Genomic DNA, 15,387 nt, shown 5'->3' on the forward strand with positions numbered 1-15,387 from the left:
GTCTGTGCAGTTGCAGCAAGCCTCCACTCATCAGGGGTACCAGGGTCCTTCCCACGTTCCCACTATGTGGCCATGGCCTGTTCTTCTCCACCTTCTCTGTGCAGGTCTCTTTTGCCCACAGGTCTTAAAGTCTGCAAACTTGGAGCCTTAAAAATGGGTAATTACTACCTATATCCAGATGGGCTGCATGTCCCTTGGCCATTGACAGGTCAAGGCTGTCAGGGAAATCAGCTAGTGAAGCCAGTTCCCTATGAAGCAGGGAATCTGCCTCTGGTAAGACATGTGAAGGTGCCTCAGCCTCCAAGCTCTAGTAAATGTTGAGATAACATGTGTCCACAGCGATCATGCCGGGCCAACCTGGCACTTAAATACACTGGGAACCATTCAGAATTTGGACTGCATCCAGGAATACACCAGTTCTCTTGAGCTGTCTTCCCTCTTCCAAGTTCAAGGTTCTGTAATGCTCATGCATGAGGCATCAGTAATATATCTAGCACATGTGATAGAAACAATGCATGCTTCTTTTGAGAGCTCATGCATTCGTTTGTGGAACATCGTCTGGTTTTCCATGTAATTTTGCTTACAGAATTGGTTTGATTTTTTTTTTCTTTTTCTTTATAAAAGGAGGATAAAGCATTTGGCAACAGCTGGAATTCATTCTATAGTTCGAATTATGGAAAACTCAGCAATTCTTTGATGAAATCATGATCTTTCAGACTTAAGACTCTTCTTCTAGACGGTCTGGCAAACATGATGGTTTTTAAGTGGTTTCCAAAGACCTGGCCAGAGTTGGTTTCTGTAAAAAGATGAAAGCAGTGCCCAAGCACATTGCTCATCAAACTCACCACCCCATGGCCAGGGTTTGTCTTTCCACAGCTAATGGATTGTTCTCTCTGAGTTTCTTACATTACCTTTTGAAGCTTATGCCCTTCCTTTCTTTTATCTATTAATATAGATCATTTAGAAAATTGGCCTCTGTGATTCTGGCATTCAAATAGACTCTGTGATTTTTCTTTCTGACAAAGATAAGTGATTGTAAGTACTGCTGAGAAGTTGCTTCATGGACGTGCCATTAGTCAGAGAAATAATACCTGAGTCTCCATAAATGTCCAGAGAAGTAATACCTGAGCTAAACGGCCAAGGAGACTCCATTCCATCATGTGAGATGAATCTAAAACATAATCATCCAAAATCTGGTATAATAATAGACCTTGGAAAGCCTCAATACTGTTGGACATATGGCTGTCTGTACATATTTTTGCATTCTCAGAATATTCATACATATGAAATTAGTCAATGGAATAAACATTTGAATTCACTTTTGTGTCTATTACTGTTTATATGGCTTGGTATATTAGCGTTCTCCAGAGAAGCAACCAAAAGGACGTATCTGTCTATCTACTCATCTATCTATCTATGTAGAGAAAAAGAGATTGATTGGGAGAGATTGGCTTACATAATTCACCGTATGCAAGCTGCAGAAACAGGGTAACCAGAGAGGTGTCTTCCAGTCTGAGTCTGAGGTGATGGCTGGAAAAGAATGCTGTAAGTCCTGGAGCCTGAAGGCCGAGGATTTGCTGATGTCCCATACAAGAACTGAATACTTTAGGTCTAAGTAGACTAATCCAAGATCTTGAGCAAGCAAATTACATGTGTATTGTCATCAAAAGTCTCTGATTAAGGACCCAAGAAAAATCCTTTGAAAACAGAGTGTGCAAGAACTGGAGTGTAGTTTCTTTTGCTTAGGTTTAGCTCTTGTAGTTTTTCCTACATGGGAGGTGGATAGGTAGGAAATAGATGTCTTGTTACTGGAGAATGGAAACATGGATTGGCACAGTGTTCTGAATATGAGAGGAGAAAGTGCCCTTGACTCCCTGCATGAGACCCGGGAAGGGGGTGACTTATTTACTCAGTCACTGTGCTCAATCCCTTATGAGAAGGAGCACACAAGCAGATGGATGTAGGAACCAGAGTGAATGAACGTTGGAACTGGCTGGTGGCTCCTGTGTGGTGGAAGCAGGCTTTGCCCGGGCCCTGTAGTAGCATCCAAGTGTGTTACAATACTCTCGTAGCTCTGCCATCCAGGAAGGGGTGTCTGAGACTCCTGGAGCCCCAGAGGGCCTGTGTTACAATCAGTGCTCTTTTAGCATTTGTAGACTGCTAAGTATTAACCAGCTCAGTGAAGGGTCAGGTGACAGCCTTTTACACCCTGCCCTCTTGGCGCCTGAGTTCTTGTCCAGCGTCCAGGAATAATCAGGTCACAGGAATAAATCGAAGGGTGGTGAACGTGGAGGACTTTACTGAGTGGTGGAAGTGACTCTCAGCAGGAAAGGGAACTGGAAAGGGGATGGAGTGGGAAGATAATCTTCCCCTAGAATCTGGCTGTCCCCAGCCAAACTCCTCTCCAACCATCCCTGACTGAACTCCTCTCCAACCATAGTCTCCAATGTCCTGCTACTTTTCTCCTCTCGATGTTCAGATGCTTCTCGCTTCTGTGTATGTGTGTGTCCACTGAGTCTGAGGTTTGGGGTTCTTATGGGCACAAGACAGGGGGCAAGGTGAAGCCAAAAGGCAACATTCTTGCAAGAAAACAGGGAGAGTTCTCACTTTGTGCTGTGGGTCCAGGCTTGAGGGTGGAACCCTTACCAGGGACCCTGCCCTCTTCTACCCAGTATTTCCCTGCCTCCTGTTCATATCAAACTGACAACAGAAAAGCAAGAGTTTGAGAGAGGATTTAGGGAGAAATCCTATAGGGGAGCTGGTCTGATAGGAGCCATGCAGAAAATAAGGGACAAAATCAAAGATATGGAAGAAGAAATCTGAATGTCCCTGACCAGCCTACGACTTCAGGTTCTCCAGTCAAGCAAAGACCTTCTGATCTCATGTGTTTCCCAATAGCGCTGGATTAAGCGTAACTCAAACCTACTCTTTAGTAACCCAACCATGTGACACCTGTGTGATCCCTGACAGGGTCCAGGATCCAGGAGCAGGACCCTGGTGTGATGGATGGTGTGGTGGAGAGGGTGGTGTTTGGGACTAACTTCTATTCTGCCTTCTGCTGAGAAAGGTACTTCAACTGGTTCATCACCCTGTCTGCCTCTTCTGTGTGTGTGTGTGTGTGCGCGCGTGCGTGCGTGCGTGCACATGTTCACTCCTGGACAGGCAGAGATGTGTGTTTTAAAGAGGCCTCTAAGGCCTCTCCAGTTCTGTGGTCTGGTCAGTCAGCAATATATAAGATGAATCAAAGTAAAACCAAATGTCAGCTACCCGGTAGCCCCTGGCTCCTTCCTCCCTCCATTCACCCCTTAGGCCTCTTTGGATGCAGAACCCTCTGGGGAGTCAGGGGAAGAAGAGGCTAGAGTAGTGGTGGACAGAGAGAGTGCAGGCAGATAGGAAAGTTCAGAGCAGTCGGGGCCTCCTCCCCAGTGTCCTTGAGCCAAGCCTGCCCAGGGTGTCAGCAAGACAGGATATCCACCTTCATGAAGGCTGAAATTTGCAAGTTTTGGGCATGTTTTTCATTACAAGTGTCATAAATAAATGTAAAGTAAAGAACACAAATCATTCCTGAGACACCCCTCCTTGAAAGACATCACTGTTAAGCATCTTAGTGCACCCAACCCGTCTGTCCCTCCATGCACAGCTCTGCAAATGCATACCTTCCCTTCAGGAGGGGTCTAGTGATTGGCTTTTTCTATGTCACTATGTCATCTGTATCCTTCATTTGCAGAGAGTTTCTCCTTAGATATGAGCATGAACAACCCAATTCTAATGTGGCAGCTCACATTCTTGAGCAATTATTAATATATCCAAGTGTTATTCCTACTTTCAACAGACTATAAACAAATAATGCTTCCATACTCTAAAGAAAGTTCCTTAGAAATTACAAACATTGGCTTCACTTTTATGGAGAGTGTTTCAAATGGGGTGGTTTCTAAAAGGCTAAAACCTTTTCTCTTGGGAAAGTCCTGACTACAAATACGTGTGCGTGTGACACACACACAGAAATTTTTAATTCTATGGCACAGAGACTGAAAAGAGATTGAGTTCTGAAGATTCTGATTTCACTTTCATGAACCTGGGTGCCTGCCAGGGTAAGATCACTGTGTAAGAAATCTTGTGGAAGAGTGACTGAGATGCTCTCTGAATCATAGGACCCCAGGCCAGCAGCATCAGCATCACTTGGGAACTCCTAAGAAATGCAGATTCTTGGGCCTCTAGCCCAGACCTGCTGAATCAAAAGCCCTGGGCATGAGGCCAAGTAGTCGGTGCTTTTAATACTATGTCTCAGTGTCTAGGATGCACAGGAAAGTCGCTTTCCATTGTGTTTTCACCAGGGGACTTCTTTCCAAACACATTATATGCAAAGGACACTCACCAGTTCCTGGCTTGTACTCCAGGGAGCCCCCAGAGAGATTGCTGGAATCTCTGGCATTCAGAAGTCACAAGGAGAAAATGATTTCTCTGGGGGAAAAGCTGCATTTTAAGGAAAAACAATAACTCCACTGAATGCAGCAGTTAATTTTAAAGTGGCAATCAAAAGATTGTCGCTCAGGCATTGGGATAGGGAAAGGCCAGCCTTTATGACCTTTGAAAGGTGAGTGGAGATGCCTTAGTGCATGGGGGAGAAAACTGAAGACAAAGGCTTCCCTGGAGAACTCCCAGGAAGCAAGCCTGAGGATCATTAGCAGACTGCCCCCCCACCCCCGCAATATGACTTTAATCATGGTAATTTTGGAAAAAGAGGAAAACAATTTCTGTTAACAGAATCCCAAACCCTACTGATCTTTAAGGATTAAAGTCAACACTTTACCCTCAGAAGCAAATTGAAAGCCAAACCTATGATGGAATATGCTGCAATAGGTTCCATATGTTTTTGTCTCCATCAGCCTAGGTCTCTGCGTGTACACCAGGCACTTTCCGTTCCCCTATGCAGGGAAGGCCGTGCCACATGTAAGCATCAGTTTGCTCCCACCACCTTCTCTCAAGGGTCCTCTGTTACTCATCTTGTCATTTCTTTTTGCCCCAGAGGGGATGCTTCTCCTCTCTAAATGAAATTCTCCACTGGTGCTCTTCATCCCATTATCCACAATTCTTATCATCAAATATACCCTTTTTTTCATTCAATGTCATTCTTCCCTCTCCTTCCCAACCATTCCTTTTTCTTAAATGTGCTCAGGCCTCCATAATCGTAAACTCTTCTTTCTCCTACTCCTCTTCTTCCTTCTTTGCTTTTCAATGTGAAGCTTGTGAATGCAAAATATCTGAGACAGGTCTTGGTTAATTTAGAAAGTTTGTTTTGCCAAGATTAAGGACACTGCTATGACACAGCTTCAGAAAGTCCTGAGACATGTGTCCAAGGTAGTTGGTAGTGCAGTTTACTTTTGTACATTTTTAGGGAGACATGAGACATCAATCAGTATGTGTAACGTACATTGGTACAGTCCAGTAAGGCGGGACAACCCAAAGTGGGGGCTTCCAGATTACAAGTAGATAAAAGACAACAGGCTGCTTTCTTTAGAGTCCTTGATCAGCCTTCCACTGAATACACTATTAAGTCTGGCTCAGCAGTTCTGCATTTTTACATAAACAATAGGGGTGAGGAAGCAATCAGATATGCGTTTGTCTCAGGTGAGCCTCAGAGGGATGACTTTAACGGAAGGGGAGGCAGGTTTGCCCTAAGCAGTTCCCAGCTTGACTTTTCCCTTTAGCTTAGTAATTTTGAAGTCCCAAGATTTATTTTCCTCTCACAAGGTTTTCATCAGTGCAATCTGTACTTCCTGCTTGCGTTCCCACCAAGGGACCACCAACTCATCCCCAGTGCCTCAGTTTCATCTCTGCAATCCACATCATCTTCGAGGATCATTCAATCCAGACCCCACCTGGTCACCACATCCATAGGCTCTTCCTCAGCACTTCCTCGCTGGCCTCCCTGCAGCCTTCGACAGCTGGCCACTGCTCCCTTGAAACTTCTTTCCTCTGGATTTCCAAGACCTATTTATTTCCATGAATGCAGATGTCTAACAAGATCAGGGCCCTCCTTTCTTTGTATTCTCCCTTAGAGTGATGGCTTATCAAATGCTTTTCCCCACCATCACTACCCAGGAAGGGGCTTGTGTCTTTTTGCATGAATCTCTGCCTCTATCTCTGTTTTGTCAGTCCTACACCTACGGTGGCCTGAAGGGCACCTTTGCTTGGTTTGCCCCATTGTAGTGAATTCACACCTTCTTGGCAACAGGGGTCAGTTTCCCAGTTACCTCAGATACTTCTCTGGACTTTTTACAGTCAGGTTTGATTTTTTTCAAGTTACCCAAGAATCTCTGATCATTCACCTCGCTCTCCCTGTTTCTAGTCCTTTCTTTTCCCCACTTCCAATAATCAGTTATCAGATCCATCTTAACACCTATCTCTTGAACTTCCTAGATACATAATCATACCACATAAGCTTTCCCCTTGTCATAACTTTCATACTCCTTATATTCTTTATATTTTGTCAAATTGTGTCAGCCAGCATCTCCAAAATAATTTTAACTAATAATAGTTAATTTTTTTTATTTCTGACTTTAATAGTAATATTTCTAGTGTTTCCCATAATGCTAGCTTCTAGGTTTAAATGAACATACAAGTACCTACATACACACATAAACACACAAACTCATACAAATATTCAGATACAGTGATGTGAGTAAATATCCATCTGTTGTCTGTTTCATTAATATTTTTATCAAAAATAGAGGGTAAATTTATGAAATGCTGAACTTTATTACATTTATGGAGTTTATGTTTGTCCTTTAATTCATTAAATGGTGAAATATATTAACATATTTTCTTGACATTGAACCATCCTTACATTCCTGCTGTGAATCATTATCTGATGATTTATTTCTTTCTAATATGCTATTTGATCTTGCCTTCTCTTAATTTATTTGGTATTTTTCACATTAATATTCCTAAGTATTATTGAGCTGTAGTTTTCTTTTGTGTGCTAAAATATACTACATTCATTTCTATAAATGCTAGAAAGCTTTCATATTTTTTATGCTCTGGAACAATTTAATAGCTTTGGTGTTAACTATCTCCTAGCATTTGGTAAAATATATTTGAAGCAGCTGAATCAGTTGCTTTTTGAAGGAGTTAGATCTTTGGTAAGCTTTTATATTATTATGTGTGGTAATTGGACTACTTAGATTGTTTATCCCTTCTGGAGTTAGTTTTTCTAATTAAGAAAACCATATTTTTAAATGTATAATTTAAATTTTAATTTTATATATTTGGAAGTAGTATCCCATTAGATTATTTTCATTTCTTCTACATGTAAATATTTTCTTATTCTCATTTCTTATCTAGCATATTGGTGCTTACTATTTATTTTCTTCATGAAGTCAATGAATCAGTGACAGTTTCACCAAGAAAATAGAAACATTTCCAGGTATTTCAAGCAAGAAGTTAATTAATACAGAGGATTGGTTGTTTACAAAATAGAAAGATTGAAGGAGTAAAGGCCAGACATCTGTAGCTCTCAGAGTTACTCTGGATTTTGAAAAGCCAGAAAGTTGCAGAAACTTTTAGAGATCAATGGTGATGATTACAGGTAATCCAGCACTGGAGCAAGTGATTCCCAGGGAAGGTTTGAAGATGGCCACAGACCTTTGCATCTGCCAAAACCTATCCTTACATCCACTGCTTCCAAAGATGGGAGCATGTGGCTTCTCACTCTCTTTCACCTTCCAAATCTCATGCTAGTGCCTCTGATTGGTGGGATCTAACTGAAAGCTTCACAGATAAGAGAGTTAGAAAATGTACTCCTGATTTTTAGAACCTGTGATACAGAGGAGAGTGCGAAAGAAGAAGGTATGCAAAGTTGTATGTTATTATGTTCAACATATTGACTTCTGTTTCTAATATATTGACTTTTGTTTCTATATCAGATCCCTCTTTCTGCTTTCTTGGGCTATCCTTTATTTCTAACATCCTAATTAAAAATATTTGATTCACTTATTTTTATTCTTATTCATATATTGACATAAGTATTTAAGGCCATGAATTGTCCTCTGAATACTGCTTTAGCTACATTCCATGGATTATCTTTTGTAGCATTTTCATCATTTTCTTAAGTAAGTTTTTTTGGAACCTGCTACCTGCTCTTCTTTTTGCTCTATTTCTATTAATTGCTAAAACTTTCAAAGGAACACTTTACATTCCTCTTTTATTTCCTAATTATATACTTACCTTATGTGCTTGTCATCCATCAGTGTTCTCAACTGAAGCTTCTACTGTCCCTCATAAGGAGCATTTGGAAACCCGTGACAGATTTTAGTTGTCATGATAATTGGGAGAGGGATGCTACTGACATTTAGTGGGCAGGATCCAGGGTTGCTAAAAGTCTTGCAATATGCACTGCTGTGCTACATAACAAGGAATGTTGTTGCCTAAAATGCTAGTAAAGTCTCATTAAGGAAAACAAAAGGTTTCTAAAGTCACAGCTAAAAAATAACTGGCTGAGGCAAAACTTGCACATACATTGGACAAACACAGTGTTTTTCATTGAGTTTTAAATTTTTTTTACTACATTGTTACTAAATTATCACATGACTTACTAGATCCAGACTTCCCTGTTATCCAATTAACAGGTAAAAGTTCTGGGACTTGGACCTGGGACTTTGCCCACACTGAGGCAGTTCAAGAGTGAAGCCAAACAAATGTCTCCAATAAGAAAAAAATATAAGGCCATGAATAAAGTCAACTTCTGTTTCTATTTCAAAGCAAAACAGATTCCTTATTTGCTTTGTTAAGAGACTGTACCTTGCATAGAATCATCAATGATCATAAAGGCATGATTCTTTATTCAGACTTGAACAAAAGGTTTGAATTTCACATGTTTTTAATTTCAAAACAGGAAACCAAACTGAAGCCATTATTTATAGAATCACACCTCCTTAAAAGCCATAAGAGTTTGGTTAAGAATTTAAAAATGGACTTTAAACTTGAAAAGTAAGTGTACGTAGAGGAACAGATTAATTTTCACCTGTATTCATTAGACCTCTAACAGTTTTAGAAAAATAGTATCATTATTCAGTATGTTTCTTATTTAAATTGGATCATCATAACTATTACACTTAAGGAAGTCTGTAAGATTTTCTGCAGAACATTTTAAAACAAACATTTGTTTCTTCTTCTAATTTAATAGTCTCTCAGCCCTAGTTAGCGAGTGGAAAGTGGGTTCATTAAACATCTTCAAATTGCATCTCAGCATTGATACATGAGTCAGTCATCGAAATTGTGCCCCAGTTTGCCCTTAAGTAATATATAAAGAAAAGAATATACCCCATTTTGATGATGTTTGGGGGAATAAGTATTAGTTAATCCACTAGTAACTTGTCCAAGCTTAGAAGTTAATGAATATAACAGAATTTACTCAAAAACTACTTACTAAGTGAAGTGACAAACAAATCCATGCTTACTACTGAAATTATAACAATGAATAACATATGCACTCTGCCCCTGAGAAATCTGTTCCAACAGATGACACACAAATGTTAACAGAACCTTATAATTAGAGTCACCATGTAATGCATTACTGGAATGCAAACAGGGATGTAATGATGTAATGCAAACTGCAACGTAATGCAAACTACAACGTAATGCAAACAACTGGGATGCTTTGAAAGGAAAAGATGTTACTGCTACCCTTTTTCAGGGCAAATGTGTATAAAGCTGAGCTAGCTGGACATGAACTGTTTTTATTCACAGCACTTCTGACACCAAATCAGTGGGGTTTTTCCACACTAACAACCAGTTCTCCAATTCTGTAGATGCTGCTAGCTGGGTGTCCTACAATTCAGTTCAATTCTGATACTGACTACCTGGAATTAGCCTCAGACCCCAGAGGGGTAAGAGCTCAATTCCCCAAGACTGTCCTCCTCTCAGATGCCAGTTTCCAGTCTTGGGTCTCATGGGTACCCACAACTTGCCTACAAAGTCAGGGGTTCCCACAGGCTTTCCCCTTCAGGTTTGCTAATCTGCTAAACTTTCCCTTTCAGGTTTGCTAATCTGCTAAAATGGCTCATAAAACTCAAGAAGCCACTTGATTTACGATCATAGGTTTACTACAAAGGTTACAAATGACGAAGAGTTACATAGGTCTTGAGGTCTCGAAGGGTCCCGAGCACAGGGGCTTTTGACCCCATAGAGTTGGGATGTGCTACTCCCCACCATGTGGATGTGTTTACCAACTACCAATCTCTCTGAACTCCATCATTAAAGAGGTTGAATGACATCAGAATGATTGATTAAATCATCAGCCATCAGTGATTAGCCAGGTCTCAAGCCTCTTTGCCCTCTCTGGATGTTGGTGAGGTCAGGGTGTGAGGACTGAAAGTTCCGTATTCCAGAGATCCCAGGGGTCTTAGGAGCTGTGTGTACTAATCACATTGGGGTAAACTGAAATAGAAATCAATGGTGGCTTCTAAGTTTGCCCAGAGCAGACTTATGCTTCTCAAAGTGTAGTCCTTGGTCCAGTATCAGCAGTAGCAAATGAGCCTTTGTTAGAGATGCAAATTCTAAGACCCAACCACAGACCTGCTGCAGCTGAAATCTAGAAGCAGAGCCTGGCACTCCTTGTTTTAATGAATGAGCCCTTCCAGGGTGCTCTGATACCCACTCAAGCTTGAGAACCAGTGAGCCAAGGAATCTAAAGAAGCGGGTATTTGACTTCGATTGAAAGGGATGAGAAGAAACCTGCCGGGGAAGCCCAGAGGCATGGCGGTAGAGCACAGCACCCCAGGTGGAGAGAACAGCAGGTGGATGGCCCTGGGGAGTCAGAGGACCATAGAAGAGCTTGCAGGGCAGGGTCACAGCATCACAGGGCTAGAAGGGCAAGGCTGGGAAGTCCGGAGCTTAAACACAGAAAAAAAATGGGCTTTTAGTCTGGGAGTGGCAGGAATGTGTGCATGTGTATGTATATTTTTAAAAGGAAATGCCATTTTTAAAAGGACATTCATTTGCTGGAAAACAGAAGCTGATCCAGAACAGAGTGCTGCTCTTCCCTCCTGAGGGTGGAAGTGGTTATGAGGCCTTGACTATGAGGCATTTGGGGCACATCATTGCCCACCCCTCTGTACCTGTGTCTGTGTTGAGCGTGACGTGTTGGCTCACAGAGCTGGTCCACTACTATCTCAGGGACACTGACAGTGATATGTTTCTGGGACATCCTTTCCACTGTGCAGCGATTTGGGTCATCGTGCACAACCTCTGTGAATCCTGTACACACCTGCACATGTCTCTGACCCGCTGAGTCCCACCTGAGCTGCAACCGAGCCTTGTCCAGCATCACGGATGGAGCGGGATCCTGTGACCACTCAGGCTTCTGCAGATTCCGCTTCTACTCTCGTCTCCAACACAAGGACACATCTGTTGAATCGAGGTTCAGGCAGCTGAGCATCAGAATTCTAGAAATCCACCCTGTTTACTGTAAAAAGTATCTGAGACAGATCTCAGTCAATTTAGAAGTTTATTTTGCCGAGATTAAGGATAGGCCAGAAGAAAGGAAGACAGAATCCCAGAAACACAGTCTGTGGTTTGTGCCTTTCTCCAAAGATGATTTATTTTGAGAGCTTCAATATTTAAAGGGGAGAAGTGGACTGGAGGGGAAAGAGTAAGGTTATGGTCCCACTACTGAATCAACAGGTCACAAGGGAAAAGGGGCAGGCAGGGAATCGTCAACTGAGTAGTCATCTCACTCAGTAAATTGGCACTGTACACCAGATAAGGTGAACATGCGGTAGCTACCAGTGGGGGTGTTTAACCTTGTATCTGCAGCTTTCTTTTTAGGAACAAAAGGAAAGGCAGCTTTTTGCATGACTCAGTTTTCAGCTTGATTTTTCCTTTTGGCGTAGTGAATTGGAATCCTGAGTTTTTCTTTTCTTTTAGCATTACTCTCGCCCCACCGTGTCGTCCCCTTTCAAAGGCTGCCCTGAGCAGCTCCCTCCCCCCACCTCCACTACACCTGCCTGGGGGGATGTTGGACAATCAAAGGCCAATCCCAAATCCATCTTTGATTTTCCTAAATTGATCTTTTAGAACAGATGTTGAAACTGCAAACTTACCAGAGTACTAGAAATATTTACTTGTATTGTCTTTCTGTTGCCCAAAGGGATTTAGGTCCATCTTCAATGGATGCCTCCTTAGTCCTCTTGCTTTTAGTCTGTAGCGGTTTAAATCTTGTTCTTTCATAGAAATATTCTCTTTCAAGAGGCTCAATATGTTAAAATAATTTTCTTACATTTTTAGAGTATGTATCAAAGTCATTTTTAAATAACCTATTCCCGATCAAAGATCACTAAAATCAGAGAAATAATTGCAAAATTCACCTTAAGGGGGCATCATGCACTTACCTGGGTTAAATATATAATTCTGCCAAGTTAGCAGAGAGATGACTGGTTTTACAAAACTAGGAGGGTCCTATGTAACTTCTTTTTCTGCTTTATCAATGCTCAAAGGGCTAAACCCCAAAAAATGGGTGGTTTGGGGCTTAGACCCATGAGCTCCTACAGTGGCTCCTGCTTTAGAACTTAGGAGAGCTGCCCTCCTCTTTACACTTGAGAAAACTGATAATGTGTGGAGTGTGACTTTCCCTTCTGAATGGCCCCACTCCTTTTGACTAAGCAACGCCAAAATGTCAAACTTGTTTTCAATGTATATTTTAGAGACTTTCAATTCTCTTTAAGTCAGGAGGGGTTTGACTTCTGTGGAACTGGCATGAGAGATTTTCATGCCTGGTGTCTACAGTCTGCTCCTTTCCTCCTCGGAGACAATCTCTTTGTTGTATTTCCTTATAAGCAAACTCTGAGTTGTCTGAGTCCATCTGAGTTGTACACGGCTTGGGCTGCAGAGGAGTGAAAACAGGTGTTCTGCCCAATCTGCAGGACTCCTTCATCCGTATTTCCAAAGGCAGTGATAAAATCACTTTTAGTTCTGAATGTATTTTGTGTTTGCTTATTTATTTATTTATTTATTTATATTTATTTATTTTTTTTGGAGACAGAGTCTCGCTCTGTCGCCCAGGCTGGAATGCAGTGGCACGATCTCAGCTCACTGCAAGCTCCGCCTCCCGGGTTCAGGCCATTCTCCTGCCTCAGCCTCCCAAGTAGCTGGGACTACAGGCGCCCGCCACCTTGCCCGGCTAGTTTTTTGTATTTTTTAGTAGAGATGGGGTTTCACTGTGTTAACCAGGATGGTCTCGATCTCCTGACCTCGTGATCCGCCCGCCTTGGCCTCCCAAATATTTTGTGTTAATTTTAAATCAACACTAGTTTGGTTCTATTTATTTTTTCCCCTACTGCGTTAACTCTTTTGAGACAGGGTTTCCCTCTGTCATCCAGGCTAGAGTGCAGTGAAGCGCCATTTCGGCTCACTGCAGCTTCTGCCTTCCAGGCTCACGTGATCCTCCCCTCAGCCTCCTGAGTACCTGGGACTACAGGCGCATGCCACCATGCCTGGCTATTCTTTGTATTTTTTGTAGAGATGGGGTTTCGCCATATTGCCCGGGCTGGTCTCAAACTCCTGGACTCAAGCGATTCACGTGCCTAAGCCTGTCAAAGTGCTGGGATTGTAGGTGTGAGCCACCATGCCTGGTCCTGCATTCACTCTTTAATATCATTCCTCAAAGTGTCTTTTAGCTGTAATTTTTTTTTTTTTTTTTTTTTTTTTTTTTTTTTTTTTTTTGGTCGGAGTCTTGCTCTGCCGCCAGGCTGGAGTACAGTGAGCGGCACGATCTCGGCTCACTGCAACCTCCAACTCCCTGGTTCCAGCGATTCTCCTACCTCAAACCCCTGAGTAGCTGGGAATATAGGCACATGCTACCACGCCCAGCTAATTTTTGTATTTTTAGTAGAGATGGAGTTTCACCAAGTTGGTCAGGATGGCCTCTATCCCCTGACCCTGTGATCCACCCAGCTCAGCTTCCCAAAGTATCTCTTTTTTATTGTGGCAAAATATATGTAAAATTTGCTATTTTCACCATTTTTGAATGTACATTTTAGTACTATTAAGTACATTCACATTGATGTACAACCATCACCAGCATCATTTCCAGAATTTTTTCATCTTCTCAAACGGAAACTCTGTGACTATTAGACATTAGCTCCCAATTCTCCCTCCTCTGAGATCCTGGTAACCATCATTCTACTTTCTGTCTCAATGAATTGACTATTCCTGGTACCTCACTTAAGTTAAAGTCCCTTTGAGATAAATTTAATTAATTGAAATATTGAACAAATATAGGAATGTTCACAAAGTCTTAAATAGATAGAGGCTGAGAATCAAACAAACTTGCATTTCCATCGACTTCCTTCTATGCAACACCTAAGCCATGATTGTTAAAGTTAGCCTTTCAGATTTAGCTCTCTGAATTCTCTGGTGACAAACTGCTTGTTGTTTTGTTGTCTGTGTTTCCTGCTGATTTATTACTGTTTCTTGTTGTCATCTCAAATGGAAAAGTGGAACAGGCATATTTAATATTGGTGTTTCTGCTGAAAATCCAATGGTGTTTTCAGCTATGGAAAGAGTAGAAAAGAAGCAGGTACACTTCAGCAAATGTATGATGACATCAATCGCAAAACGAATGTTGACTTTAAAGACGTTAAAATAAAAATATGGAGGGAAAATATATACATCTTAAAATGAATGAAACTCACTAATTACAACTTATGAAGACAGGTCAGAAAAGTGGAATATTAATAGTTGGCCAGTTGGTCATTAACACAAAGATATACCAGTGTGGCTAAGATTTTTTAAAAGAGATTTTATTAGCTCACCATCTACCTTTTACTGTGGGGCATGCATGTGAGTCTTTATTCTACTTTTCATCCTTCTCTACAGGACAGATGACTGTGAGAGAGGGCTGCTACAGAGACCTGAAGTTTCAAGTAAATACATCTTTCTGCAATCCCAAGACTCGACCTGTCACGGGGCTGGTGCCTTGCAAAGTATCCGCCTGTCCTCCCAGGTAAGAAGCATCGTGTTCATCAAAGCAGGTTTCCCAGGTTGCAGACGTGCTCAGCGAGTCTTATAGCTCCTGATGTAGACAGAGAAGTGCTGATGGCCATCATGTCACTCATAACAGTGGAGAAGCAAAGGGGACAAGAGCTTCCTGGACAAGGGACCTAGAGAGTATGTTTAGTTGGGAAGTGGTCTGGAAATTCTTGTGACTGCAAGTGGACATTCTTAGAATGGCGTCCTATTTGTTGTATTTGTGCTTTCATTGGTTGCAGGCTGGCAGGAGTGATAACACGCTATGGTGATAATGATGCATTCTCTCTTAGCCTGCTGGCCTGTCCACTAGTGTGTGCTTTTCTTGCCGAATGAAACTTGCTGGAAGAACGCATCAAAAGG

General features: G+C 41.8%; 1 protein-coding gene across 1 annotated transcript in view; it reads left to right on the forward strand.

Annotated features, from left to right (window-relative positions):
- The window catches only part of ADAMTS16 (ADAM metallopeptidase with thrombospondin type 1 motif 16), a 180,989-nt gene that overhangs the window by 108,385 nt on the left and 57,217 nt on the right, over positions 1–15,387 (forward strand). Inside the window, exon 18 of the mRNA XM_001082662.5 lies at positions 14,875–15,001. Within this exon, the coding sequence (XP_001082662.2) occupies positions 14,875–15,001 (127 nt within the window). The remainder of the gene's footprint in view (positions 1–14,874; positions 15,002–15,387) is intronic.

Source organism: Macaca mulatta, chromosome 6 (assembly GCF_049350105.2).
Source record: "Macaca mulatta isolate MMU2019108-1 chromosome 6, T2T-MMU8v2.0, whole genome shotgun sequence".
NCBI classification, from domain to species: domain Eukaryota; kingdom Metazoa; phylum Chordata; class Mammalia; order Primates; family Cercopithecidae; genus Macaca; species Macaca mulatta.